This window comes from Carcharhinus amblyrhynchos, chromosome 1, assembly GCF_965287045.1.
Source record: "Carcharhinus amblyrhynchos chromosome 1, sCarAmb.v2.hapA, whole genome shotgun sequence".
NCBI lineage: Eukaryota > Metazoa > Chordata > Chondrichthyes > Carcharhiniformes > Carcharhinidae > Carcharhinus > Carcharhinus amblyrhynchos.
The window spans coordinates 178,080,277-178,105,746 of record NC_137324.1 but is presented as its reverse complement, the minus strand read 5'-3'; the positions used below and the strand labels follow the sequence as shown (position 1 = coordinate 178,105,746).

General features: G+C 46.4%; 1 protein-coding gene across 1 annotated transcript; it reads left to right on the top strand.

Annotated features, from left to right (window-relative positions):
• The first annotated feature begins 726 nt into the window (after positions 1–726).
• LOC145350894 (MOB kinase activator 1B) lies at positions 727–25,265 on the top strand. The gene is made up of 6 exons (XM_080200327.1): positions 727–1,026; positions 7,029–7,195; positions 9,653–9,746; positions 18,863–18,996; positions 22,316–22,479; positions 24,569–25,265. The coding sequence occupies exons 1-6, from the start codon at positions 1,013–1,015 to the stop codon at positions 24,644–24,646; spliced, it is 651 nt and encodes a 216-aa protein (XP_080056453.1). The 5' UTR covers positions 727–1,012; the 3' UTR covers positions 24,647–25,265.
• Positions 25,266–25,470: the final 205 nt, after the last annotated feature.

Genomic DNA, 25,470 nt, shown 5'->3' with positions numbered 1-25,470 from the left:
TGACAGTGCGGCACTCCCTCAGCACTGACCCTCTGACAGTGCGGCACTCCCTCAGCACTGACCCTCTGACAGTGCGGCACTCCCTCAGCACTGACCCTCTGACAGTGCGGCACTCCCTCAGCACTGACCCTCTGACAGTGCAGCACTCCCTCAGTACTGCAGTGGGAATGTCAGAATAGATTTCTGTGTCCAAGCGACATTGACCCACAACCTTCTGACTCAGAGGATGGGTAATTTCCACTGAGCTAATGCTGACACACTATTAAACTGAACATCTGGTATTTTTTCCCTGAAAGATTATCAGACAAAGAATTCTCCTAGATTTCCTTCAAATGAAACCATTTAACATAACCAGCGGTGAAAGATTTATCTCATGTAGTGCCTTTGTACAAATTACTGGTGCTTTTTGCTTTTGTAATAGTGTCATTCGAGATTGGGAAATGATTTGCAAATGTCCAGAGGTTAAAATTAAAGATTTTATTAATATTATTTCGCATTTTAGTCTGACTGCGGAAACTCCCTGGTATTATTAATGCAAATAAAATGCAAAAAACTGAATCTAAAATCAATGCTGCAGACAACATCTGCCAGAGAAATAAAACAGATCCGCTCTGCTGAAGGGTGTGTAATGTTTGATCTCTTTCCCTGCACAGTTGCTGAGACTTGCCTTTGTGCATTTTGTGTTGTGTGCGCTGCCGGTTAAATCAGCAGCAGACAGACTGGAGCTGCGAAGGAGGAGGCTCGAAGGTCAGCAAAGCCACTGCAATCTCGCGAGTGGTGAGGCAGCAGCACAAGGAGCTGGGTTAGAAAGGAGCAGCGGCCAGAACCCCCCAGGCAGGAGCAGCTCCCGGACACCAGCCATCCGCACCAGTAAACCTTCACCAGGTCAGCAGGAACAGACCACCTTCTGCCAACGAGCACCAGCTGGTGGAACCCCACCCCAACCTTCCGTCCCCACCCTCAGGCCCTCTTCCACAGGTTGTCCCCGGCTTCTGAGAACTTGGATGAGGCCATGAGCTTCTTATTGTGAGTATGAGAGCTGCTTGGATGCAGTTTCCATCCAAACCCAACTCCAGACAGGGTAACAAACATATCAGATTGGAGTGAATCAGATTAAAACGTATCAGATTGGAGTGTATCAGATTAAAATGTATCAGATTGGAGTGTATCAGATTAAAATGTATCAGATTGGAGTGTATCAGATTAAAATGTATGGGATTGGAGTGAATCAGATTAAAATGTATGGGATTGGAGTGAATCAGATTAACATGGATCAGATTGGAGTCTATGGGATTCAAGTGAATGGGATTAAAATGTATGGGATTGAAGTGTATGGGATTGGAGTGAATCAGGTTAAAATGTATGGGATTGGAGTGTATGGGATTAAAATGTATGGGATTGGAGTGTATCAGGTGAAAATGTATGGGATTGGAGTGTATGGGATTAAAATGTATGGGATTGGAGTGTATCAGGTTAAAATGTATGGGATTGGAGTGTATCAGGTTAAAATGTATGGGATTGGAGTGTATCAGGTTAAAATGTATGGGATTGAAGTGTATGGGATTGGAGTGTATCAGGTTAAAATGTATGGGATTGGAGTGTATCAGGTTAAAATGTATGGGATTGGAGTGTATCAGGTTAAAATGTATGGGATTGGAGTGTATCAGATTAAAAATGGATCAGATTGGAGTGTATGGGATTGGAGTGTATGGGATTAAAATGTATTGGATTAAAATGTATCAGACTAGAGTGTATGGGATTGGAGTGTAACAGATTAAAATGTATCAGATCGGAGTGTGTCGGGATCGGAGTGTGTCGGGATCGGAGTGTATGGGATCGGAGTGTATGGGATCGGAGTGTATCAGATTGACAGATTGTTAATAAGTCATACACTGAACTCCAGGTCTGGTCCCTTCATGGAGCCACGAGATCAGCTATAACTGGGATATATATCCCAACTCTCAGCAAGTTTGGGGGGATAGTGGGAGGGGGTGCACTGTGGAGGAGGGGTGACGTTTATGAAATGTAAATCTTTTGACACTTTCACCTGTGGATAGATAATTATTGATAAAACAGGGCTGCCTCTTGGCTGTTCACTTTGAGGTTTAAATTTGCTGTCACTGAACCAAAGTGTCCATTTCACTTCAGCTGTTTTTGTTTCCAGAATGTTCCATATGTTATCATTTCAGTTTCCGACAGCCCTCAGTTTAACAATTAGTGCCAATGGGAGCATTTTTCTTTTTTGGAAAGGAATCTACATGGAGAATGGAGATGCAGGGTTGGTGTTTGTTCCTCGGCAGATTTTGAAGAGTGAGGGAATTTAAGGATATGCAGATAGTACAGGAAAGTGGAGCTCAGGTAGAAGATCTGATGGAGTGGCAGAACAGGCTTGAGGGGCCAAATGGCTGACTTTTGCCCCAGTTTTGTACATTTTTAACTTCCTCTGACACTCCCTGTGCAGTACTGAGGGAGCACCACCCTGCCAAAGCTGCCAAATTTTATTTGAGATGTTATACTGAAGCCCCATCGCTGCAATCAAATGAAGATAAAGGTTCTCATGGCATTGTGTAAAAGTAGGAAAGAGAAAGACCCTCCTACCTTCCTGGGGCTAATATTTACCCTTCAACTAACATCAGTAAAACAGATCAGCTGGTTATTATCCCAGTACTGTTATGGGATCTTGCTGTGCACAATTTGTCTTGTGTTCCCCACAGTGCAACAGCGACAACACTTCAAAAGTACGTCATTGGCTATAAAGTGTTTTCAGACGCCCTGTGGTTGTGAAAATGCATGCAGAATTCTGCTGCTTGTATCACGTTCCATTGAGTCCAAGTCCCCTTCAATCATCACACCCTCTGCTCCCTGATCTGCAATGGTCCCTCCCTGTCATTTTAAGTTTAAAGCTCTTCACTTTGGTTTCGAATCCCCCTTCCCAAACTCTGTAATTTCCTCCAGTCCCGCAATTAGACAAAGGATTTACTCTGTTCCAATCCTGAACTCTTACACATTCCTGGTTTAATCATTCCACCGCTGGCATCTGTGTTTTCAGCTGCCGAACCCCTAGCTCTGCAATTCCTTCCCTAAACCTCTCTCTTGTTTTCTCCCTCACACTCACACTCCCTCTCTCCCTCTTCCTTTGTGACACATTTGAAAATCTATCTCTTTAACCAAGCTCTCGGTCACATCATTTGATATTTCCACAGGTGGTTTGATGCCAAACTTTCTTTGACAATTGCAGCTGTAAGCGCCTTGGGATGTTTCCCAGAAGAATATGAGAATTAGGATCAGAAGTAGGCCATTCAGCCCCTCGAGCCTGCTCCTGCATGCACTCAGATCATGGCTGAATCTCAGCTTCGACTCCACTTTCCTGCACAATCCCCACATTCCTGGATTCCTGAGAATTGAAAAAAATCTATTGACCTCGTTTTTGAATATACTCAACGATTACGCATCCACAACTCTGTGGGGCAGAGAATTCCACAGAGTTTTTTGATCTCAGGATGTGGGTGTCGCTGGCTGGGCCAGCGTTTATTGTCCATCCTTAGTTGCCCCTTGAGAAGGCGGTGGTGAGCTGCCTTCTTGAATGGCTGTAGTGTAGGTGCATCCGCAGTGCTGTTAGGGAGGGAATTCCAGGATTGTGACCCCAGTGACAGTGAAGGAAGAGTGATATATTTCCCAGTCAGTATGGAGAGTGACTTGGAGGGGAACTTGTAGATGTCGGTGGTCCCAGGTATCTGCTGCCTGTGTCCTTCTGGACGGTAGAGGTCACGGGTTTGGAAGGAGCTGTTAAAGGAGCCTTGGTGAATTGCTGTCGTGTCTTGTAGATGATTCACACAATAGCTGCTGTTGTGCCTGTGTTGGAGGGAGTGAATAGTGTGATTCTTGGAACAGGCAACACTTGCTAAACAATCCTGAGTGTGCTAAGCATTACACTGACAACCAATTTACCATTATTAATTGGGCTTACAGCATGGGACTGGGATTGCTAGATTTAGTGACCTCAACAGGCCATTCGAAACAGGCCATTTGACTCAGCGGATCTATGCTCGTGTATATACTCCTCCCACCCCTGTTCGTCACACTTTATCACTGTATCCATCTGTTCCTTTCTCCCTCATGTGTTTATCCAATTTCCCTTCAAATGTACCTAAGCTACTCACCTCAACCACTCCCCGTGGGAGCGAGTCCCACATTCTCCCCACTCCCCGTGGGAGCGAGTCCCACATTCTCCCCCACTCCCCCGTGGGAGCGAGTCCCACATTCTCCCCACTCCCCGTGGGAGCGAGTCCCACATTCTCCCCACTCCCCGTGGGAGCGAGTCCCACATTCTCCCCACTCCCCGTGGGAGCGAGTCCCACATTCTCCCCACTCCCCGTGGGAGCGAGTCCCACATTCTCCCCACTCCCCGTGGGAGCGAGTCCCACATTCTCCCCACTCCCCGTGGGAGCGAGTCCCACATTCTCCCCACTCCCCGTGGGAGCGAGTCCCACATTCTCCCCACTCCCCGTGGGAGCGAGTCCCACATTCTCCCCACTCCCCGTGGGAGCGAGTCCCACATTCTCCCCACTCCCCGTGGGAGCGAGTCCCACATTCTCCCCACTCCCCGTGGGAGCGAGTCCCACATTCTCCCCACTCCCCGTGGGAGCGAGTCCCACATTCTCCCCACACCCCATAGGAGCGAGTCCCACATTCTCCCTACTCCCCGTGGGAGCGAGTCCCACATTCTCCCTACTCCCTGTCTAGTTGCAGTTTCCACAATAATTGTAAACATCTTCCCTATATCTGACCTTTCATAATTATGAAGACCTCTGTCAGGTCACTCCGCAACCTTCACAGTCTGCTTCTGTCCGTCAGTCTGTCCTGGTAGGACTAACCACGCAGTTCTTGCACATCTTTATTGCACCTATTCCAGTGCCTCTGTATCTGATGCACAAAATCCAGCTAATATCCAGACTGAGGGGGGAGTCACTTGGATCCTTTTACCACAATCTTCCCCTTAACCCCTCCCCACTAATTGTTTCCATCTAATTTTGTAAATCTGTTACCCAGTGTGTATCTGAGGGACATGAATTGTGGACGGGGTCTGACAGGAGGGAGATAACTGTTAGTTTACAATAAATGGAAGTGAAATCATATCTCTGATTCACAACCTTTGCTGTAGCAATCTAGCGGGCTGTGTTTTCCTTATAACAAAAAGGGGATGTTAAAATTGCTGAACAGTCACCCTGTTACTGACTTGCAACCTTGGATCATTTTCTGAAGAGTTGAAGTTTATTTAAGTTTAGAGTAGGCTAAATTAACGCTGCAATGAAATTACTGAGAAAACCTCCTGGTCACCACACTCTGGCATCTGTTTGAATGATTTGCAAGGCTCTAGGGAAAGAACGAGGGTGTGGTACACAGAGAGCTGGCACAGACATGATGGGCTGAAGGGTCTCCTCCTGTTACTTTGTTTTTTGACCTTTTGCATGATTCTACCCCACGGACAGGCAGGTTAAAGGTGGTTGCCCCAACGGGTCTCCCCGGACACCGTGACTGCCAGAGTATCGTGACTATATAGAGGTCTATATAATAATGAGGGGCACAGATATGCCAGATAGTCAGTATTTTTTCCCAGAGTTAGGGAAGTCTCAAACTAGAGGTTTAAGGTGAGAGGGGAGAGATACAAAAGGGCCCAGAGGGGCAATTTTTTCACACAGAAAGTGGTGCATGTCTGGAACAAGCTGCCAGAGGCAGTAGTAGAGGCAGGCACAATTTTGTCTTTTACAAAGCATTTAGACAGTTACATGGGTAAGATGGGTATAGAGGGATATGGGCCAAATGTGGGCCATTGGGACTAGCTTAGAGGTCAAAAAAAGGGGGCAGCATGGACAAGTTGGGCCGAAGGGCCTGTTTCCATGCTGTAAACCTCTATAACTCGGGGACAAAAAAAAATTATGTGGCCAATAAGGGAAGAGACTACTCGGGAACATTCTCCCCGGCTTCATCAGGCGAGTGACATTAGACCAGAAGATCTGAGCGCTCCTAATAAAGACACTGATCTTCTGTGTGATGTGACCTCTGCCCCAGTCAATAAGCAGTCCAGCTCTCTCTGGAAGAGATACAGAGAGCCAACACCCAGCACCATGTTCCAGAGACTCTCTGCAAAAACATCATCATTTTCACCTTTTTGGTTGAGGCTGATAATCTTAAGGAGTTGTTGGTCGGATTTTCCAAGTTATTCCCTCCGGACATTTCAGGTTCAAGAGTGAAACCTTGAGCAATGTTTATTCGTCCCTCTTTTTGGCAAAGTTCAATGCCTCATTAAATATCGGAGCGTATCTCAAAATGGGTTTCCGACCAACAGTCACTTGCATTTATATAGCACCTTTAACATCGTTAAAATATCCCAAAGTGCTTCACAGGAACATTGTCAGAGAATATCTGACCCTCGGGCGGGGTTGGGTGGATGACCAAGAGCTTGGTCAAGAAATGGAAGAGGGAGCAGTGTGGGGAGGGAATTCCAGAGCCTGGGGTCCAGGCAGCTGAGTGTGCGACTGCCAATATCGGAGCGGTTAGAATTGTTCAGAATGGGTTAACAGACCTTCCAATAAAATCCTAATGTGATGTCACTTATTCAGTAGAAGTTACTGATGTATAAAGTGGTTAACAGGTGGCACTGGGTGTTGATGGAGAATTGTGTGTGGAATTGGGTCAAATAAATAAAGGTAGTTTATGAAGAAGCAGAACTCATGTCTTCGTTACTGAACTGCAACTAAGAGACTCAAATAAGAATCAGGGATGTGCAAGTGGGGGAAATGTAGATATCTTGGGAGGGTTGTAGGACTGAAGGAGGCTTCAGAGATGGAGAGAGGACAATGGAATTGGAGAAACGGATGAGAATTTTAAAACCAAGGCACTGGTGGACCAGGACCCAGTGTGGGTCAGCGAGTACGAGGAATGAATGGACTTGGTGCCTTGGGCTTTAGAAGGTCGAATCCATTCTGAGTTGACACTGTGTTTAATAATGGCCATTGGTTGTTTTTCAGTGGAAACCGTTCATCTAAGACCTTCAAGCCAAGGAAGAACATTCCAGAAGGGTCCCACCAGTATGAGCTGTTGAAACATGCAGAGGCTACTCTGGGTAGTGGTAATCTACGAATGGCCGTCATGTTACCTGATGGTGAAGATCTGAATGAATGGATAGCTGTCAATAGTAAGTGACATCGAGAACGAGATCATTTAGTAACTTCTGGGAATTGGCATTTTGACTTTACCTCACAGAATCCTACAGTGCAAAAGGAGGCCATTTGGCCCATCGAGTCTGCAGCAATCACAATCCCACCCAGGCCCTATCCCCACACATTTACCCCAGCTAGTTCCCCTGACACTAAGGGTCAATTTAGCGTGGCCAATCAACCTAATCCACACATCTTTGGACTGTGAGAGGAAACCGGAGCGCTCGGAGGAAACCCACGCAGACACGGAGAGAATGTCCCACACAGACAGTGACCCAAGCCAGGAATCGAACCCGGGTCCCTGGTGCTGTGAGGCAGCAGTGCCAACCACTGTGCTGCCCATGTGGACTGCAATGGCTCACCACCACCTTCTTCAAGGGCAATAAATACTGCTCTTGCCAGCAATGCCCACGCTCCATGAAAGAATTTTTAAAAATCTCCTAACCCTTTGATAAGCAGACTCCCAGGGAGCGTAAACATTATTATGGATGGGGTGAGGGGTTATTCAATTGAAAATCGGTAAGAAGTCTCACAATACCAGCGTTATTACTGTGCCCACCCCTGTCAAACACCAGCATCTCCACATCTCAACTGAACATGGTCGATTTGCTCATTGTTACAACAGAGTGAGGTGGATGATAAAGGAGCACCTTCAGTGCCCCATTCTTTCACAGGAGTGGAAGCAAACTGAATTGTGAGGTAGACTGATAGATCACAGACATTTTTTGGCCAGAGATATGAGTTGAAATTTACCCCAAGGACACAGTCTCAAAGAAGAACAGGGGAGTTCTCCTCAGTGTCCTGTGGTCAGTGTTTACCCCTCAAACTAGCAAACAACATCTCTAAAAGTAGACCATCTGATCATTTGTCCCATTGCTGTTTGTGGGATCTGGATCTGCACAAACTGGCTGCCACATTACAGCAGTGACTACACTTCAAAACTGCTCCTCCATTGGCTGTGAGGTGCTTTGGGATGCCAGAGATCTCTTTTTGCACTTGTCTTTTCAAGACACCTTATCCAGCAGCTCTTTGAGAAAGTTGACAACATTTTTACCAATATCCTGTGTTAAATTTGTGAGGAAACAAGGAGTAACTTGCGGTGTCTCCAAGTGCCCCTCAGCCAATCAATTACGTTTTGAAATGTTGACAAATTGGCAGTCAGTTTGTACAGAGCAAGATCCCACAAGTAATGGTGTGATAACAACCAGTTGCTGTGCGTTGATTTGAAGAATGCAAGTTGGCCAACTCCCTGGGGAAGAAACAAAAGATGCTTACAGCACACAAACAGATCTCACCCAAAACCCATTGCCTGAAAGGGAGATTCAATATGAACTTGCCAAAGGAAATCGGATAAATACTGGAGAAGGATAAAAACCACAGGACTGTGGAGAGTGGGGAAGTGTTGGCATCATGGTATTGTTGCTGGACTAGTAATCCAGAGAGCAAGGGTAATGCTCTGGGGACCTGGGTTCGAATCTCACCGTATTGGATGTTAAATCCAATATAAACCTGGAGTTAAAAGTCTTATTGTCAATGTATTGTAATGACCCCACATCCACAGAAATGTGGATGACTTATCATAGAATCCCTGCAGTGGAGAAGGAGGCCATTTGGCCCATTGGGTCTGCACCGACCACAATCCCAGCCAGGCCCTATCCCCATAGCCCCATACATTTACATTAACTAATCCCTTGACACTAAGGAGCAAATTAGCATCAACTAACCTGCATATCTGTGGACTATGGGAGGAAACCCGAGCGCCCAGAGGAAACCCACGCAGACATGGGGAAAATGTGCAGACTCCACACAGAGAGTGACCCAAGCCGGGAATCGAACCCGGGTCCCTGGAGCTGTGGGGTAGCAGTACCAACCACTGTGCCACCGTGCTGCCAAATTAGGGATGGGCAATAAATGATGACCTACTTCCCGTGAGTGAATTGGGGGAGAAAAAAGCAAATTGGGACAGCTCGTTTAAGGAACAAGTGCACTTTTCCTGGGCCGAATGGCCTCCTTCTGTGCTGTATGATTCTAACTAATGAATGTGAAAATGGAAAATGCTGAAAATACCCAGCAGGTCAGGCAGTGTCTGCGGAGTTTCAGGCTGCTGATCTTGCCCTTGCTTCACTGGGCATGTCTGTTAAACATGGTGTGGAGATGCTGGCGTTGGACTGGGGTAAACACAGTAGGAAATCTCACAACACCAGGTTAAAGTCCAACAGGTTTATTTGGTAGCACGAGCCACCAGCTTCCGGAGCGCTGCTCCTTCATCGGATGAAGGACCTGGTGAAGGGGCAGTGCTCCGAAAGCTCGTGATTCCAGATAAACCTGTTGGACTTTAACCTGGTGTTGTGAGACTTCTTACTGTGTCTGTTAAAGTCAGAGATATTAACACGATATATTTTGGATCTTTGTTATCGTTTCTTGTCAAAAAATAGCTGTGGACTTCTTCAATCAGTTAAATCTGCTCTACGGGACAATAACAGATTGCTGTACTGAAGAGACCTGCCCTGTCATGTCTGCTGGCCCCAAGTGAGTTCCAGCTTTAAACCTTTTACCCGCTTTCTTGCTTATTCTTTCCATTATTGTTGATTTTTAGCTAACCATCATTGAGGGAGGCGATGGCCTAGCGGTGTAATGACTTAGAATGTCTACAATACAGAAAGAGGCCATTCGGCCCATCGAGTCTGCACTGACCACAATCCCATCCAGGCCCTACCCCCATATCCCTACAAATTTACCTGCTAATCCCTCTAACCTATACATCCCTGGACACTGAGGGGCAATTTAGCGTAGTCAATCAACCGCACGTCCTTGGAGTGTGGGAGGAAACCGGAGCACCCGGAGGAAACCCACGCAGACACGAGGAGAATGTGCAGACTCCACACAGACAGTGACCCGAGCCGGGAATCGAGCCTATTCACGAGACTATGAATCCAGAAACTCAGCTAATGTTCTGTGGACCCGGGTTTGAATCCTGCCACAGCAGCTGGTGGAATTTGAATTCAATAAAAAATATCTGGAATTAAGAATCTACTGATGACCATGAAACCATTGTTGGAAAAACCCATCTGGTTCACTAATGCCCTTTAGGGGAGGAAATCTGCCGTCCTTACCTGGTCTGGCCTACATGTGACTCCAGAGCCACAGCAATGTGGTTGACTCTCAACAGCCTGCCAAGGGCAACTAGAGATGGACAATAAATACTGGCCCAGCCAGCGACACTCATGTCTCATGGATGAATAAAAGGACAAACCAGCTTATAGTATCAACACTGTGGCAAAGGGGAGGAGGGAGAGGAAACAGGGTGTCCCTTAGAAAATACTGAACCACTTGGGAGTCTGTTAGACTGAAACCTGAGCAACTGGTTTTAGACTGAATCTTCCGCTCAGAAATATTTTGATTTTGATTTGATTTATTATTGTCACATGTATTAGCAAACAGTGAAAAGTATTTTTTCTTGCACGCTATACAGTCAAAACATACCGTTCATAGAGAAGGAATGGAGAGAGTGCAGAATGTAGTGTTACAGTCATAGTTAGGGTGTAAAGAAAGATCAACTTAGTGTGAGGTAGGTCCATTCAAAAGGTTGATGGGAGCAGTGAAGAAGCTGTTCTTGAGTCGGCCTCAGACTTTTGTATCTCTTTCCCAACGGAAGAAGGTGGAAGAGAGAATGTCCGGAGCTTTCTCAACTATAGCATCCACATGGAAGGACCCGGACAGGTCGTTGGTGATCTGGACACCAAGAAATTTGAAGTTCTCAACCATTTCTACTTTGTCCTCATTGATGTAGACAGGAGTGTGTCCTCCACCATGCTTCCTGAAGTCGATGACAATCTCTTTCCAAACTAGCTCACCATATCACTTTGTTCTAAGAGATAGACTTTTCATATGTAAAGCTCCCTATCTCCAACCTGTCCACCTGAGACCTTTCAGCATGGATTGCCCTGAAGTGCCCTTCATTTTGGCACTGACTCTATCTAACAGGAGCTGTTACAGTCGATGGTGTTTGAGAAGCACCTGCTTTATCTGCAGGTCATGGTTGAGTTGTGTGTGATATGTTTGGAAACCCTTTGAACAGGTGGCATTCTCTGGCGAGGCTCCAGAACGCTGTGCACTGCCACCTGAGGCTCTTTACTGAATGGGTCTCATTGATATTTAGGGGATAGGGGGCTGGGGGTGGGGTGGGGGGATGCGGTAATGAATGTCACCGTGCTTTTGATAACAACAATATCTTGGAATAGAGTTTGGTGTTTGCTAGACTGGGAGCATAAGTCTAGGTCAGTGAGCACAGGGGTGAAGACTGTGTCAATGTGAGTTAGAACAGGGCCAACAGGCTGAAGTTCTAGGAGGTTGGGGGTGGGGGGGTGCAGGGTGGGATGGGAGGTGGCCAGCAAACATTGGAATGATGTCTAAAGGTTTCCATCCAATGCCTCTTGGTTTTCCTTGTCTAACTGTTGGTCTTCATCACTACCTGTAAACAATAACTCCAAACAAAACCCTGCTCATCCCTGGTTTCTGGGCAGTTGTTCAGATTGGAGCAATCGCTTCACTAACTCTGGGTTCTGTCTGACTGAGAATTGGCCCACCCTCCATTCCCAATAGGCCACCACCTCAATGCCCACTCCCTCAATGCCCCACCACCTCCGCCTTGACCACACTCACCCCACCACACCCAAAACCTTTCGGGCACCGTTTTGTTCCTGCAGGATGTGAAGCCTCCAATGTCTTGCCTGCTGCTTTCCTGATCTCCAGCAACGCTCAAGAAGCTCGACACCATACAGGACAAAGCAACCCGCAAACATCCACTCCCTCCACCGAGCTTCAGCAGCAGCAGTGTGTACTATCTACAAGATGCACTCAGCAATACACCAAAGGTCCTTAGACAGCACCTTCCAAACCCTTGACCACTTCCATCTAGAAGGACAAGGGCAGCAGATACTTGGGAACACCCACCTGCAAGTTTCCCTCCAAGCCACTCACCATCCTGACTTGGAAATACATTGCCGTTCCTTCACAGTCACTGGGTCAAAATCCTGGAATTCCCTCCCTAACGGCATTGTGGGTCAACCCACAGAACATGGACTGCAGCGATTCAAGAAGGCAGCTCACCCCCACCTTCTCAAGGGGCAACTAGAGATAGGCAATAAATGCTGGCCCAGCCAGCAACGCCCATGTCCCAGGAATGAACATATTAAGATAACACCCTTCCTGATTGCCACAGTCTCCCTGTTGCCGTCCCTCCCCCCATACTGATTGTTTTTATTGCTGCATTAATAAAGGCGCAGATTGACTCAGAGCCTCACACCCTTCGAGACGGAGTCTGTAGCTCTCAATCTTTCTCGTTTTTGTTTTCTTTTCAGCCACAGAAGTGTGGGTGGAGTAAAAGAGTTCAACTTGGTTCAGTCAGGAGTCATCAGATTGTCTCCTTTCCAGTTAAATCAAAACAAAGCTGCAATCTGTTGCGATGAAGACTGGAACAAGTTGAGAGCAGTGGAAGGGTGGGGCATCACTAAATGGAAGGCTGTGACAAGTGGCGTTCCTCAGGGATCAGTGCTGGGACCTTTACTCTTTGTAATATATATATAACTGATTTGGAGGCAAATGTAACTGGTTTGATTAGTAAATGGCAGAACCCTTAAGAGTATTGATAGGCAAAGGGATCTGGGTGTACAGGTACACAGGTCACTGAAAGTGGCAATGCAGGTGGAGAAGGTAGTCAGGAAGGCATACGGCATGCTTGCCTTCATTGGCCGGGGTATCGAGTTTAAAAATTGGCAAGTCATGTTATAGCTCTGTAGAATCTTAGTGAGGCCTCACTTGGAATATAATGTTCAATTCTGGTCGCCACACAACCAGAAGGATATGGAAGCTTTGGAGAGGGAACAGAAAAGATTTACCAGGATGTTGCCTGGTATGGAGGGCATTAACTCTGTGGGGAGATTGGAGAAACTTGGGTTGTTCTCACTGGAACGACGGAGGTTAAGGGGCAACCTGATAGAAGTCGACAAGATTATGAGAGGCATGAACAGAGTGGATAGTCAGAAGCTTTTTCCAGGGTGGAAAAGTCAATTACTAGGGGGCACAGGTTTAAGGTGTGAGGGGCAAGAGTTAAAGGAGATGTATGAGACAAGTTTTTTACACAGAGGGTGGTGGGCGCCTGGAACTCGTTGCCGGGGGAGGTAGTGGAAGCAGATACGATAGTGACATTTAAGGGGTGTCTTGACAAATACATGAATAGGATGGGAATAGAGGGATATGGTTCCTGGAAAGGTAGGGGATTTTAGTTCAGTCAGGCAGCCTGGTCAGTGCAGGCTTGGAGGGCCGAAGGGCCTGTTCCTGTGCTGTAATTTTCTCTACTCTTTAAGTTTGAGAATTTACTGTCTCATACTCAGTGGAAAATCTACAAGTAGATATTTTGGACCTCTCTTGCCGCATTATGGTTCACTGCATTTGGTACAAAAAAAATGTCGCTGCTTTTAACTGCTTGACTTTTACTTCCTGAAAAGGTTTTACTGCCCCAGTATAAGTGCCTTTGAAGACGCCAGCTGGATGTGGGTTCAAGTCCCACACCAGCTCTTGAGCAGACAACCCAGGCTGACACTCTGACTGCAGTACTGAGGGAGTGACACACTGTCACAGGTGCCGTGTTTCAAACCAAAAATTTAACTGAGGCCTTGGGTGTGATTCTCTGGCCGTCTGCGTGCCCCAAGATTGGGAATTCCTGCCCGAACTCAGTGGACCTTTAAATGGGATATGGATTTTCTGTCTCGTTTGCTACAATTCCTATGGGCGGGCGAGACGGGAGAATCCTGGCCTCCTAACTGCCCAAGGGTGCAAGTGAAAGATTCCGTGGGCTGCTGTCTCAGAGAAGAGGAGGGAAATTAACCTGAAACTGATGATCTGGGTCATTTTCACATTGCTGCTTGTGGGATCTTGCTGTGCGCAAACTGATTGTTGCGTTTCCTGCATTACGGCAGCGACTACTCTTTGGAAGCGTTTGCTTCATTGGCTGTAAAGCAGCATGAGATGTCCCGAGGTTGGGAATGGTTCTCAACGTAGCTTCATTCCGTGGCGACTTTTTAAAAAGGAACTGCTTTAAGGATATTGAGTAAAGTCATCGCTTTAAAAGTTTTGGTTTCAGTCAGTAAAAGGAAAAGCATTTGGTGTTTGTCAGCTGACTGGAAGCAGATGTTAGCGGACCAGTGCAAAGACACACATGGGACAGTGAGATCATCATGTGAGAATTCGGAATTGTGTAAAATCTTCAGATACAGTTTGAATGCTGGCTCAAACATAGACGTAGAAACATAGGAGATAGGAGAAGGAGGAGGCCATTCAGCCCTTCGAGCCTGCTTCACCATTTATTACGATCATGGCTGATCATCCAACTCAATAGCCTAATCCTGCTTTCTCCCCATAACCTTTGATCCCATTGGCCCCAAGTGCTATATCCAGCCTCCTCTTGAATACATTCAATGTTTTGGCATCAACTCCTTCCTGTGGGAATGAATTCCACAGGCTCACCACTCTTTGGGTGAAGAAATGTCTCCTCACCTCCGTCCTAAATGGTCTACCCTGAATCCTCAGACTGTGACCCCTGGTTCTGGACTCCCCCACCATTGGGAACATCCTCTCTGCATCCATCCTGTCTGGTCCTGTTAGAGTTTTACAAGTCTCTATGACATCCCCCCCACCCTCCCCCTCATTCGTCTGAACACCAGCAAAAGCAATCCTAACCGAGCTAATCTCTCCTCATACATCAGTCCCACCATCCCTGGAATCAGCCTAATAAGTTGACTACATCCATTCTACTCTGCAAATAGTTAAACTCATGACGCATTAATTAAACTCACAACATATATATTAGATGGATTGGCCATGTTAAATTGCCCCTTAGTGTCAGGAGGAGGGGAGGGAGAGGAGGAAAATCCGGCGGGGGGGGGGTTAGCTGTGTCAGAATGGCCTCCTGAGGCATTCCCAGTCAGGGGACCTTTCCCAGGGTAGTCCTGTAACTGGAATGGTTCTGTGGAGCTGGCGAGTCGATTTAAGGTGTTTAAGGCTCTAATTGGGGGGCAATTCCGCATGCTCACGGCATTTTGGCAGAAACAGAACTTTCTCAGCCCTCTGCATGTGGAGTTCACCACCTCAATGAAGGTGGTCTCCCTGTTGCAAGCTAGGAACCATTGGACTGGAATGTTCCATGTCCCAGTGACAGGGCCGAGGGCAGGAGAGGCCCCATCTGGGTCCCCCGGGAAAGGTTCCCCCTCTGCATTGAGAGACTTAGTGGCTCTTACCTCGAATCATTTTCATTTATATCCGTACCCCCAAGGCGTCATCCATTTTGAGACATCCCCTCAGATCAAATTGAGATATGCGAGATGATAAAAGGTCTGGATAAAGTAGAGGTGGAGCGGATGCTTCCTCTTGTGGGACATTCTAGGACGAGAGGTCACAGTCTGAGGATAAGGGGCAGCAAATTGAAAACAGGGTTAGGGAGAAACTACTTTTCCCAAAGAGTTGTGGAATTGGCTACCCCCAGAGTGCAGTGGGTGCTGGGACAGTGAGTCAATTTAAGGAGGGGTTAGGCAGATTTTTAATTGGTAATGGGTTGAAGGGTTATGAGGAGAAGGCAGGAAAATGGAGACGAGGAGCATATCGGCCATGATCGAATGGCAGAGTGGGCCGAATGGCCTAATTCTGCTCCTATACCTTATGAACTAATGAACCAACCTGCCTCAGCATTGCTGAAGTGTCCGGTGCTCTATTATGTGTACCTGTTGACCCTGCTCTGAGTGCTGTTAGTCAAGCCTGGGGGTGATTCCAGGGAGAGAAAAACTAAAGATGAGCTGGAAGCTTGTGGCTGCAGGACGTGTTGTGAATAACGTTTCTGTTTAGACATACCAGTGTCATCTCTGCGGATCACCATGGTGGCAGCACAAACCCGCCCCTCCTGCTGGGGGTTACAGGGGCTGTATCTGTATCTGATTTGTCAGACAGTATCAGGAGCATGATGGCCAGTGTGGAGATCACTCATTAGTAACGGATAGCCACCCAGGAGATTGCATAGTAAGTGTGGGTTTTGGGCACCCCAGAACATAGGAAGATGGTGGCAGGTCAGTAAATCCCTAGACTGGTAATCCAGAGGCCCAGTTTACTGCTCTGGGAACATGAGTTCAAATCCCATCATGGCAGCTGGAAAATATAAATTCAACAAGGAAATTTGGAATTGAAAATGTGTCTCAGTGATGGTGACCATGAAACTGTCATCGATTGTTGTAAAAGCTCATGTGACTCACCAATGTTCCCTTTAGTGAAGGAAATCTGCCACCCTTCCCTGGTCTGGCCTACTTGTGACTCCAGACTCATAGCAGTGTGGTTGTCTGTTAATTGCCCTCAGTTCAAGGGGCAATCAGAGATGGGCAATAAAATGTTGACCTTGCCGGTGATACCCACATCCCAGGAAAGAATGGAGATGAAAAACAGGCCAGGAAACCCAGCCCAATGTCTCTTTAAGAACATAACATAAGAAACAGGAGCAGGAGTAGGCCATCTAGCCCCTCGAACCTGCCCCGCCATTCAATATATGGCTCTTTATATGGCTTGGTATCAAATTGCATTTGATGCACCTTGCAGGTGCTCTGCCGTTATAAAGGCGCTATAGAAATGTAAGTGGTTGCAATTGTGCAACTCCCTTCAGAGAGCAGTTGAACTTGGGGGGGGTTGGGTGGGGGGGGCTCAGAGTTCAGTCAGTGTCCGTAACAGGATTTTTCACCATCCCGGATTCCCCACAATGGTCTCTCTCTGAACGTCTTGTTCGGGATTGTGCTGACATTGCTCTACACTGCCTTGTGACAAACCCCAAACTTCTGCATTTCTCCCTCGTTTGCCCAAACCGAAACCTCGGAGCATTGGCTGCTCTGGACGGATTGGACTCAGAATGATACAAGATTCTTCCATCAGATATTCGTGTTGTTAACTTTGCAGCCAAACTATATTTGCTGGGTTTTTTTCCAGCAGTTTGAGGGCTGTGATTATATGAGCAGTGAAACTCTGGCATCTGATTGCGTTTCTTTTTCATTAAGTTACTTGGTCCTGTTTGGATTTTCTGGGCTGGAGGTTCGGGTAGTGTTCTGCACTCCGCTGCCTCCCAGAATCCCAGAATGTTACAGCGCAGTAGGAAGCTTTACAGCTCCCATTGTTCCAGTATAAGGGCTATCTTATAATCCCACTCCCCTTTCTCCCCATCTCTCCCACGCTCCTACCCCCCCGTCACTCCCTGCTAGGTAAACCCAATATCAGAACATCAGCTTCTGTTGCCACCCTCGGCTTCATGTAGACACCCCCCCTCTCAGGGAGCCAGCCCATTAGTGTGTGACATGGGAATGTGGAAACACTGCGTGTTCTTGATGCAGAGAACAACACAAACCCGGAACCGTATGTCCATCTGTAGCAGATTCCTGGTCATTGAGCCACATTTACTGATGATTTGAAGCAAATGGAGTCATTGACAGCTCAGAAGGAGGCCATGCGGCCCGTTGATTCCATGCTGGCTCATTAAATTCACAATCATTTATTTATTATTAGGCTTACATAAAGCCACTGTGAAAGTCCCCTACTCGTCACATTACAGCGCCTGTTCGGGTACACTGATGGAGAATTTAGCACGGCCGGTGCACCCTAACCAGCATGTCTTCCGGACTGTGGGAGGAAACCAGGAGCGCCCGGAGGAAACCCATGCAGACACAAGGAGAATGTGCAGACTCTGCACAAGACAGTGACCCAAGCCAGGAATCAAACCCAGGTCCCTGGCGCTGTGAGGCAGCAGTGCCAACCACTGTGCTGCTGTATGTCATCATAGTTTCAAGAGCAATGTGCCAATTGTCAACAGGTTTTCACCGGATGCATAATTGTCAAGTTTTACTGATTAAAATCAGCACCAGATTTGAAACGTTTGTGCGGGATGCCTTCTCACCTGGGGATCACTGCACAATGCTGTAGGAATCTTTTTGGCACGACATGGAACGTATGTGTATCACAACTCAATCATAGGGATACAGTTCTTCAAAGCTGCTCCATTGTTCAATTAGATCATGGCTTAGTTGTATTTTAATTCCATCTACCTACCACGATTATGCAACTTTTAATAACTTTTGGCATTGGATTGACTTATGAACTTTGGTAGATCCAATTCAGGTAGGAGCTATAAAATAAATGGCAGAACCATCAGGGGAAGAAATGCCACAACACCAGCTTAAAGTCCAAACAGGTTTGTTTGTAGCAAAAACCGCAAGCTTTCGGGACAGGCTGTCCCTTGGTCAGGTGGCTGAGAGTTCGTGATGGTTCCTGAACCATCAAGAGCATAGACACACAAGAGAGATTTGGGAGTACAGGTCCACAGATCCTTAAAAGTAGCAGCATAGGTGGTAAAGAAAGCATATGGCCTGCTTGCCTTCATAGATACTTTATTAAACTCATTGAGAGTAAGGGATAGGATTGTCTTGTAGATGAGGCTGGGGTGGGAGGAGGCTGCTGTGAAGCATAAACACCAGCATTGACTAGTTGGGCTGAATGGCCTGTTTCTGTGCAATTAATCCTCCTAATTATCTTGTTTGATAATACCTGTCTTTTTATTCATCGTTTTGCAGATATGAATATCACTGGGCTGATGGAACAAACATTAAGAAACCAATTAAATGTTCAGCACCAAAATATATCGATTACCTGATGACCTGGGTACAGGACCAGCTGGATGATGAAACACTCTTCCCATCCAAGATAGGTAACACTCTAAAACAGTGGTGGGCAACCAAGGCTAGTGAGTGGGCCACGTGAGGGACCCTCCTCCATCTCACTGGGCCGCAAGATTGAAGTTGGGCTTGTTCTCTAACCATGACCCTGTGAATAAGATTAAATACATTTTGATTTGATTTGATTTTTTTAATTTGATTTATTATTGTCACATGTATTAACATACAGTGAAAAGTATAGTTTCTCGCGCGTTATACAGACAAAACATACCATTCATAGAGAAGGAAACGAGAGGGTGCAGAATGTAGTGTTACAGTCATCGCTAAGATGTAGAGAAAGATCAATTTAATGCAGGGTAAGTCCATTCAAAAGTCTGACAGCAGCAGGGAAGAAGCTGTTCTTGAGTGACCTTAGACTTTTGTATCTTTTTCCTGTTGGAAGAAGGTGGAAAAGAGAATGTCCGGGGTGTGTGGGGTCCTTAATTATACTGGCTGCTTTACCAAGGCAGCGGGAAGTGTAGACAGAGTCAGTGGATGGGAGGCTGGTTTGTGTGATGGATTGGGTTACATTCACAACCTTTTGTAGTTCCTTGCGATCTTGGGCAGAGCAGGAACCCATACCAAGCTGTGATACAACCAGAAAGAATGCTTTCTATGGTGCATCTGTAAAAGTTGGTGAGAGTCATAGCTGACATGTCGAATTTCCTTAATCTTCTGAGAAAGTAGAGGTGTTGGTGGGCTTTCTTAACTATAGTGTCAGCAACATTTAATACACGCCAAATATTTCTGAAGAGAGCTCTGATGAAAAGTCATCCTGATTCGAAACATTGGCCCTATTCTCCCTCCACAGAGGCTGTCAGACCCCCTGTGATTTTCCAGCATTTTCTGTTTTTGTTTCAGATTCCAGCATCCACTGTATGTTGTCTTTATCTGAATATTTCATAATGAATTATAGAAAATGCTTAATTATTAACATTAATAGAACTGTCATCAAATTCAAGCGATAAAAATAAAAATAAATATTTACACAGACCAGCATGGTGGCAGATGGTTAGCATTACTCCCTCAAGCTTCAGGAATCCAAATTCAATTCTGACCTTGGGTCACTGTCTGTGTGGAGTCTGCACATTCTCCCCATGTCTGCGTGGGCTTCCTCCGAGTGCGCCGGTTTCTTCCCACAGTCCAAAGAGTTAGGTTGATTGGTCATGCTAAATTCACCCTAGTGTCAGGAGGATTAGCTGGGTAAATATGTGGGGTTACAGGAATAGGGCCTGGGTGGGATTGTTGTCGGTGGGCTGAATGGCCTCCTTCTGCACTGGATGGATTCTATGATTTGTTTATGATTTCACTTCTCATTGCTTTACGTGCAAATCAATTCAGTCATACCGGTAGGAACAAGTACTCACAGTTGCAAATCAGCAGAATGTTACAACCCTGCGTATGGGCAACAGTCAACAAAATGTGCTGTGGGCCGTATGTGGTTCCCAGGCCACAGAGCGCCTACCACTGGTTTCAAAGCTCCATTTTAGCAGCTGTGATGTTCTCAATGACCGCGGAGCACTCAATTTTGGAGGAATTCATTATTATAGGTCACAATTTTTGGCATTTTATTGTTGACAGGAGAGATATGTCACCAAAGCTTTTTGTCCTGCATTCATCAGGACAACACCTCAGCCAATCAGAGTTGACCTGCCAACCAATCAGCACCCTTTTCTCCTGGGGTTGAAATTGTTGTGATTGTTTGAACATAAGAACTAGGAGCAGGAGTCGGCCATCAGGCCCCTCGAGCCTGCTCCGCCATTCAATAAGATCATAGCTGATCTTTTCATGGACTCAGCTCCACTTACCCACCCGCTCACCATAACCCTTAATTCCTTTACTGTTCAAAAATTTATCTATCCTTGCCTTAAAAACATTCAATGAGGGAGCCTCAACTGCTTCACTGGACAGGGAATTCCACAGATTCACGACCCTTTGTGTGAAGAAGTTCCTCCTCAACTCAGTCCTAAATCTGCTCCCCCTTATTTTGAGGCCCCTAGTTCTAGTTTCACCCGCCAGTGGAAACAACTTCCCTGCTTCTATCTTATCTATTCCCTTCATAATCTTATATGTTTCCATAAGATCTCCCCTCATTCTTCTGAATTCCAGTGAGTATTTGAAATTTGATATTCTTGTGTTTGTCTTGGCGAATGAGAGACTACCTCATGGTAACATGTCTCTCTTTCCAATTATATTCAAGTTCCATGCTATCAAGTGACTAGCTGACATTTCCTGTTTCATGTTGTGTTGACCAAGTTCCTTTATTACTCCAACATTCAGCATGTGTCTGCTCACAAATTCCTTACTAATTCCGATCACATTTGGCAGGATTTTCCAGGCCTCCTGCAGCATGTTTCGCAGAGGTGGCCTGCCATTGGCCAGCAGTGGGATCTTCCAGTCCTGCCGCCGTCGATGGGTTTTCCTGTTGTTTGCACTCGATCCTTGGTGGGAGATCGCCTTCGGTGGGACAGGAAGATCCTGCTGGCTTGAAAGGCTGGAAAATTTTGGGCTGTTGTCTCATTTTGCTCCTTTGCCCTTTTATCCATCGTTAGCTGTCAGTGAGAGAATATGCACAGAACCCTATCACCTTGTTCAGACACACCAGATTGCTTCACATCGCATTAGCTCTTTTTCTATACGAACTTGCTGACATTATTTAGCAAAAGCTACGATCCTACAAGCAGCAGCAAAAGGTGAATTCTCAACCAATTTCATCCAACGCTGTTGGCTCAGATCAGAGAGCGCAGATGGAGGCCATTCAGCCCATTCCACCTGCTGTGCTGGCTCTTTAAAGAAGCTATCCGACCTTTTGGTCCTGTTTCTCTCTCTTTTCTCCCCCTTCCCAGCCCTCCACAGTCTATACTAGCTCAGTGATGTGTGAATGCTTTGCATGGAAGATGCTGTGCAGCTGACGATTAAGAGAAAGGAGGGATGGTCCATGTTCCACAGGGACAGTCTGTGGGTTAATGACGGTGGCTCAGTGGGAAGCGACTGCTGTTGGTGGGAGCTTGCTGTGCTCAAATTGGCCTCGGCATTTTCTGCTTTATAACAACAACAACGCTTCAACATTACTTCATTGGCTGTAAAGCAGAATGGGGCATCGTGAGGTTGTGAAAGGTGCTATAGAAATGCAGGTCTAATATTTTAACATTGATGTGGAGATGCCGGTGTTGGACTGGGGTGGGCACAGTAAGAAGTCCCACCAGGTTAAAGTCCAACAGCTTTCAGAGTGCTGCTTTTTCATCAAATTTTAGCATTGAATTATGCAGTTTTGGAATGACAAGCCTCCTCTGTCTTTCACTCTCTCGATAGGTGTTCCTTTCCCCAGGAATTTCATGTCCGTGGCAAAGACCATCCTGAAACGCCTGTTCCGAGTTTATGCCCACATTTACCACCAACATTTTGACTCTGTGATCCAGCTACAGGAAGAGGCGCACCTGAATACTTCCTTCAAACACTTCATCTATTTCATTCAGGTACGGCGAATGGTGAAATTCCTGGAATGGGTTTCGCAGGTTCAAACCCAGAGTCTTGAACAGGAACTGTCGCTCTTATTCTTGCTAAATGATCTGAGCTGCAGTGTTACCCGACAATTCCAAACCAGGACCCTATCTACCCCAGCAACATCCAAAACAACTCAGCAACATCCATACATGGGTGGCACAGTGGTTAGCACTGCTGCCTCACAGCGCCAGGGACCCGGGTTCGATTCCCGGTTTGGGTCACTGTCCGTGTGGAGAGTGCATGTTCTCCCCGTGTCTGCATGGGTTTCGTCTAGGTGCTGCAGTTTCCTCCCACAGTCCAAAAGACATACTGGTCAGGTGAACTGGCCGTGATCAATTCTCCCTCAGTGTACCCAAACAGGTGCCGGAGTGTGGCAACTAGGGGATTTTCACAGTAACTTCATTGCAGTGTTAATGTAAGCCTACTTGTGGCTAATAAGTAAACTTACAGTCCAAAAGATGTGCTAGTTTCGTGCATTGGCCCTGCTAAATTCTCCCTGAATGTACCCAAACAGGTGCCGGAGTGTGGTGACTGGGGTATTTTCACAGTAACTTCATTGCAGTGTTAATGTAAGCCTACTTGTGATACTAAAAAATGAATTTTATATGAATGGTGTGTAATTTACTGTGGGAGCGATGTTGGTGGTGTCTGCTGTTTGTTATGGTTGCTCCCTTGGGCATTTTAAGTTTTTTTTTCATGCTAAATTGTTGAGATTAAGAGCTGATGATATCACAGTTTGGAAAATCAGCTGTCTGAGACCTGGAAAACCAGTCCAGATGGAAGAAATGTGAAAAGGATGTTTCCTCTTGTGGGAGAAAGTGGAAACTGGAATAGGAGGAGGCCATTCAGCCCATCGAGCCTGCCCCACTATTCAGTACGATCAATGCCTTTTACCCACACTATCTCCCATAACCCGCTATGTTATTGTTAAGCAGAAACCTATCAGTCTCTGTTTTAAACACACTCAATAAGATGGCACGGTGGTTAGCACTGCTGCCTCACAGCACCAAGGACCCGGGTTCAGTTCCAGCCTCGGGTCTCTGTCTGTGTGGAGTTTGCACGTTCTCCCCGTGTCTGCGTGGGTTTCCTCCGGGTGTTCCGGTTTCCTCCCACAGTCCAAAGATGTGCGGGTTAGGTTGATTGGCTGTGCTAAAAATTGCCCTTTAGTGTCAGGGTGACTAGGAGGATAAATATGTGTAACAGGGAAAGGGCCTGGATGGGATTGTGGTCGGGGCAGACTGGATGGGCCAAATGGCCTCCTTCTGCACTGTAGATTTTATCTTTCTATCTTCCTCCCACAGCCCAAAGACGTGCAGGTTAGATTGATTGGTCAAGCTAAATTCTCCCTTAGTGTCAAGGGGATTAGCAGGGTAAATATGTGGGGCTACGGGGACAGGGCCCGGGTGGGAGTGTGCAGGCTCGATGGGCTGAGTGGCCTCTTTTTGCACTGTAATGACTGCGCTTCCACAGCCCCCGGGGGTAGACCTAGAACCAGGGGGTCACTGTTAAAAAATAATGAGTCGCTCATTTGAAACAGACACCAGGAGAAATATTTTCTCTGGGGGGGGTGGGGGTGAGCCCCTGGAACTCTGTTCCTCAAAAGGCAGTGGTAGCAGAGCCTTCCAATGTTTGATCGATTCTTGATAAGCAAGGGGGTGAAAGGTTATGGGGGGGGGGGTCAGCAGGAATGTGGGGTTGAGGTTACAATCAGATCGGCCATATTAAATGGGGGAACAGGCTCGAGGGGCTGAATGGCCTTCCTCCTGCTCCCAATTCATATGATCATGTGCGGGCTTGTTCACGTGTAAGGGCTTAGAATTAAAGAGTAAGTTAGATTGGGGTGAATCAAAATCAGTTCCAGAGAGAAACAGAAGAAAGGAAAGATAAGGTGAGCGACGGAAAAGCTTTTTGGTTTAATTGCATTTTTAAATCTTTAACGGAATGTATACATCTCGCACACTGCGGTGTGAAGTATTCACGTTGTCTCTGCAAATTGTCTTTAAACCAGACATGGGTTCAGTTACTGTACAAGGAATACACTATCTCTTTAATTACTTCCAGGAGTTTAATCTGATAGACCGGAAGGAACTGGCTCCACTCCAAGAACTGATTGAGAAACTGACTGCAAAGGATCGATAGAATGAAAAGAAAGAAGCGCTGAGAGAGAGAGAGAGAGAGAGAAACGCAGTCCATTTTCCTCCTTTAACACAGCCCGCCCAGCGCTGGACCGGGTTTTGTGAAGTGTATCCTGTGTAGCTTTGATGAAATTTGAGGTCCTTGTTTGAAAGCTTGATGCAGGAAGATTCTAGACTTTTCCAGTTCTCCTTCAGCCAGTCACCATACGCACCGCCAGCTTTACCCGTGGCTTGTCATTACGCTGCGGAGTGATGCACAGCTTCCTGTGCCGCCTGTAGAATGTAATTCACTGGCACCCATTAGAAGCCACGTTACTTTATCCAAGTGCCTACATTCAATCATCATCTTTACTTTCCATCCTTGCCAACGTTTTTATAAAGAATAAAATAATGCTGTGGGCTGCTAGGGAAGGAAGCCATTGATGATAAAAACTGTTCTATTTTATATTTGTTTCATAAAGTCTTCGCTGAAAAACCTCTGTCTTTTCTTGAGATGCTCTCAGCATAGCCTTGGTACGCTTGTCAGCGAGGCTGAGTGGTTTGGTGGGACTGCAGGTTACTGCACCTTCATCTGCTGTAAATGAGAGAGATTACTTGACAAATTGCTCGAGATTAAACAGTTGATCAGAGCACATTGGTGATGAGTGCTGCCATTAACACCCACGTTTACACATCTCTAATGGTGTTGCTCCAACTCGATGAAGCTGTTAAAGAAAGCATACGGGACTCAGGTTTCAGAGAAGCAGCATCTAGCACAGAAGCAAGGGGTTTGCATTAAAGACATTATAACTAACATTAGAAAGACATTGCTGGTGATAAAACTGTCCA

Coding starts and splice junctions, on each gene's coding strand:
- LOC145350894 (XM_080200327.1), top strand. Junction 7,196..9,652: donor TGAATGGATAGCTGTCAATA/GTAAGTGACATC, acceptor GTCAAAAAATAG/CTGTGGACTTCTTCAATCAG. Junction 18,997..22,315: donor ACTCTTCCCATCCAAGATAG/GTAACACTCTAA, acceptor CTCTCTCGATAG/GTGTTCCTTTCCCCAGGAAT.